Source organism: Myotis davidii, unplaced genomic scaffold (genome assembly GCF_000327345.1).
Source record: "Myotis davidii unplaced genomic scaffold, ASM32734v1 scaffold471, whole genome shotgun sequence".
Classification (NCBI taxonomy): domain Eukaryota; kingdom Metazoa; phylum Chordata; class Mammalia; order Chiroptera; family Vespertilionidae; genus Myotis; species Myotis davidii.
In genome coordinates, this window is record NW_006283354.1 from 339487 (window position 1) to 341688 (window position 2202).

At 37.0% G+C, this 2202-nt stretch overlaps 1 protein-coding gene across 1 annotated transcript in view; it reads right to left on the reverse strand.

Annotated features, from left to right (window-relative positions):
• The window catches only part of SMAD5 (SMAD family member 5), a 26522-nt gene that overhangs the window by 10022 nt on the left and 14298 nt on the right, over nt 1-2202 (reverse strand). Inside the window, exon 4 of the mRNA XM_006753532.2 lies at nt 536-757. Within this exon, the coding sequence (XP_006753595.1) occupies nt 536-757 (222 nt within the window). The remainder of the gene's footprint in view (nt 1-535; nt 758-2202) is intronic.

Here is a 2202-nt window from a genome sequence, read left to right on the forward strand (position 1 = left end):
TTGGGCCTGCCCTCTGCCACCCGGGAGCAGGCCTAAGCCAGCAGGGCGTTACCTCCCGAGGGGTCCCAGACTGTGAGAGGGCACAGGCCAGGCAGAGGGACCCCCCCTCTCCCCTCCAAGTGCACAAATTTTTGTGCACCGGGCCTCTAGTCATAATAATAAAACCCTAATCCTTCCATAGCATTCCTTTATTCCACAAATATTTGTTGTATATTTACTATGAGTCAGGCACTGTTCTAGCTGCTGAAGATGTTGTAAATAATGCAAATTTCTGTAAAGCTTATAGTCTAGTCAGAAAAATATTTAAAAATATAAACATAGAAGTAATATTCTTTCAAATCTTAAGTACTATGAAGAACCACCAAGCAGGATAAAGAAAAGAGGACCGATTATGTCTTTACTTCAACACCTACAACTTGAGGGCAGAGACTACGCCTTAAGCTTTGTATGCTCCAGCAACTTACGCAATGCATGGGACACAGAAAGCACAACAAGAACAGAATTCAAGTGAATGTAGGGAAAAAAACAAGATTACCTTTTCCAATATGTCTCCTAGTGTTTTCAATTGTCGAATTACGATTAACGTTTGACAACAACCCCAAACAGAATCTACTTTTGTTATTTGAAGGGTCTGTGAATCCATCTACTAACACACTAGTAGAAGACGCATGAAAAGCTTCCCCAACACGATTGTTTAATTCATAGTAAACAATTGAACACCAATGTTTGGGCTCTTCATAGGCAACAGGCTGAACATCTGTGAACGAACCAAACAGAAAAAATATTTAATGAATCCCAAACTCAAGATTCTTTAGATGCTTCCCTCTAACCCAAACCAAGAACTACATGAAAAAGAAAATTTTCAGATATTTCACTTAGTCTCACTGTCCTTCCTAGCTTTTAGTCTGTATCCAAAAAACAAACTCCAAAATGCCTTGAACATGACAATTTTAAAAATTATACAAATACAAGGATAGCCAATATCACATTTTAAGTTGTTTTCCTAGAAGCATCTAATCCAGGTTTAAATTTGCAATGACAAACCTGTTTCAGCATCCTAAAAGATTTAACTATACCAGAATCTATAAAATTATATTAAACAAAAACCTGAACTAAAAAAACTAAGTGAGACACTCAGTAAACCAGAAGAGAGAGTAAGTTCCTCAACTTAATAAAAAACATTTACAAAAAAACCTACAGCTAACATCATCTATACTTAATGGTGAAAAACTAGAAGCTTTTGCTAAGATTAGCAGTAATAAGGTAAGGATGTTCTCAACAACTCCTTTTCAACATAGTATTGGAAGTTCTGGCTAATGTACCAAGACAAGAAAAGGAAAGAAAAGGTATACAGATTGGAAAGAAAAAATAAAACTGGGTTTTGTTTTTTTTTGTTTTTTTTTTTGCACAAATGAAATGACTACCTACATGATAGGCTAGGTGTATTAAATGCTTTCTTAAAATATTTTCAATTTTCAATGGGCTTATTATAAATTAAGGAGTATCCATCTGTACTGACCAAATTCTCACTCGTGTAAAAGTCAATAATTCATAATGGACACAGTGGGTGGGAGGGGCATGGAAGTTCTTCCTACAGTGCTAGTAGGGTCTCTGTCTTGGAGCTGTAATCAGGCAGGAGTCATGGACCCTCAATTTTCTTTTAAAACAGCAGGGATAGCCCTAGCCGGTTTGGCTCAGTGAATAGAGCATTGGCCTGTGGACTGAAGAGTCCCAGGTGTGATTCCAGATCAGGGAACATAACCAGACTGTGGGCTTGATCTCCAGTAGGGGGCGTGCAGGAGGCAGCTGATGAATGATTCTCTCTCATGGATGTTTCAATCTCTCCCTCTCCCTTCCTCTCTGAAATCAATTAAAAAATATATATTTTTTTTAAAAGCAGGGATAAACATATGAGGAAAAACTTAAGAATGGTCACATGGCCTATGTAGGCAGTGCAAAAGAACTGGTTAACTTTTAAAATTTAACTCTGATTATTCAATTGCAAAGAATTCAGATGAAGAGAAACAGAAAACAATGTATCAATGTGGACTCATAAAATGAAATCCTAACAGCTCAGATTTTAAAGAAGTTTATACAAAAATGGAACAAGAAGGGGCCCATAATCAAAGACACATACAAATGAGTAACAGGAAGTTATAAGAATAGTATCAGGAAAGCTAGAGCCAAGAATGAGAAGATTGT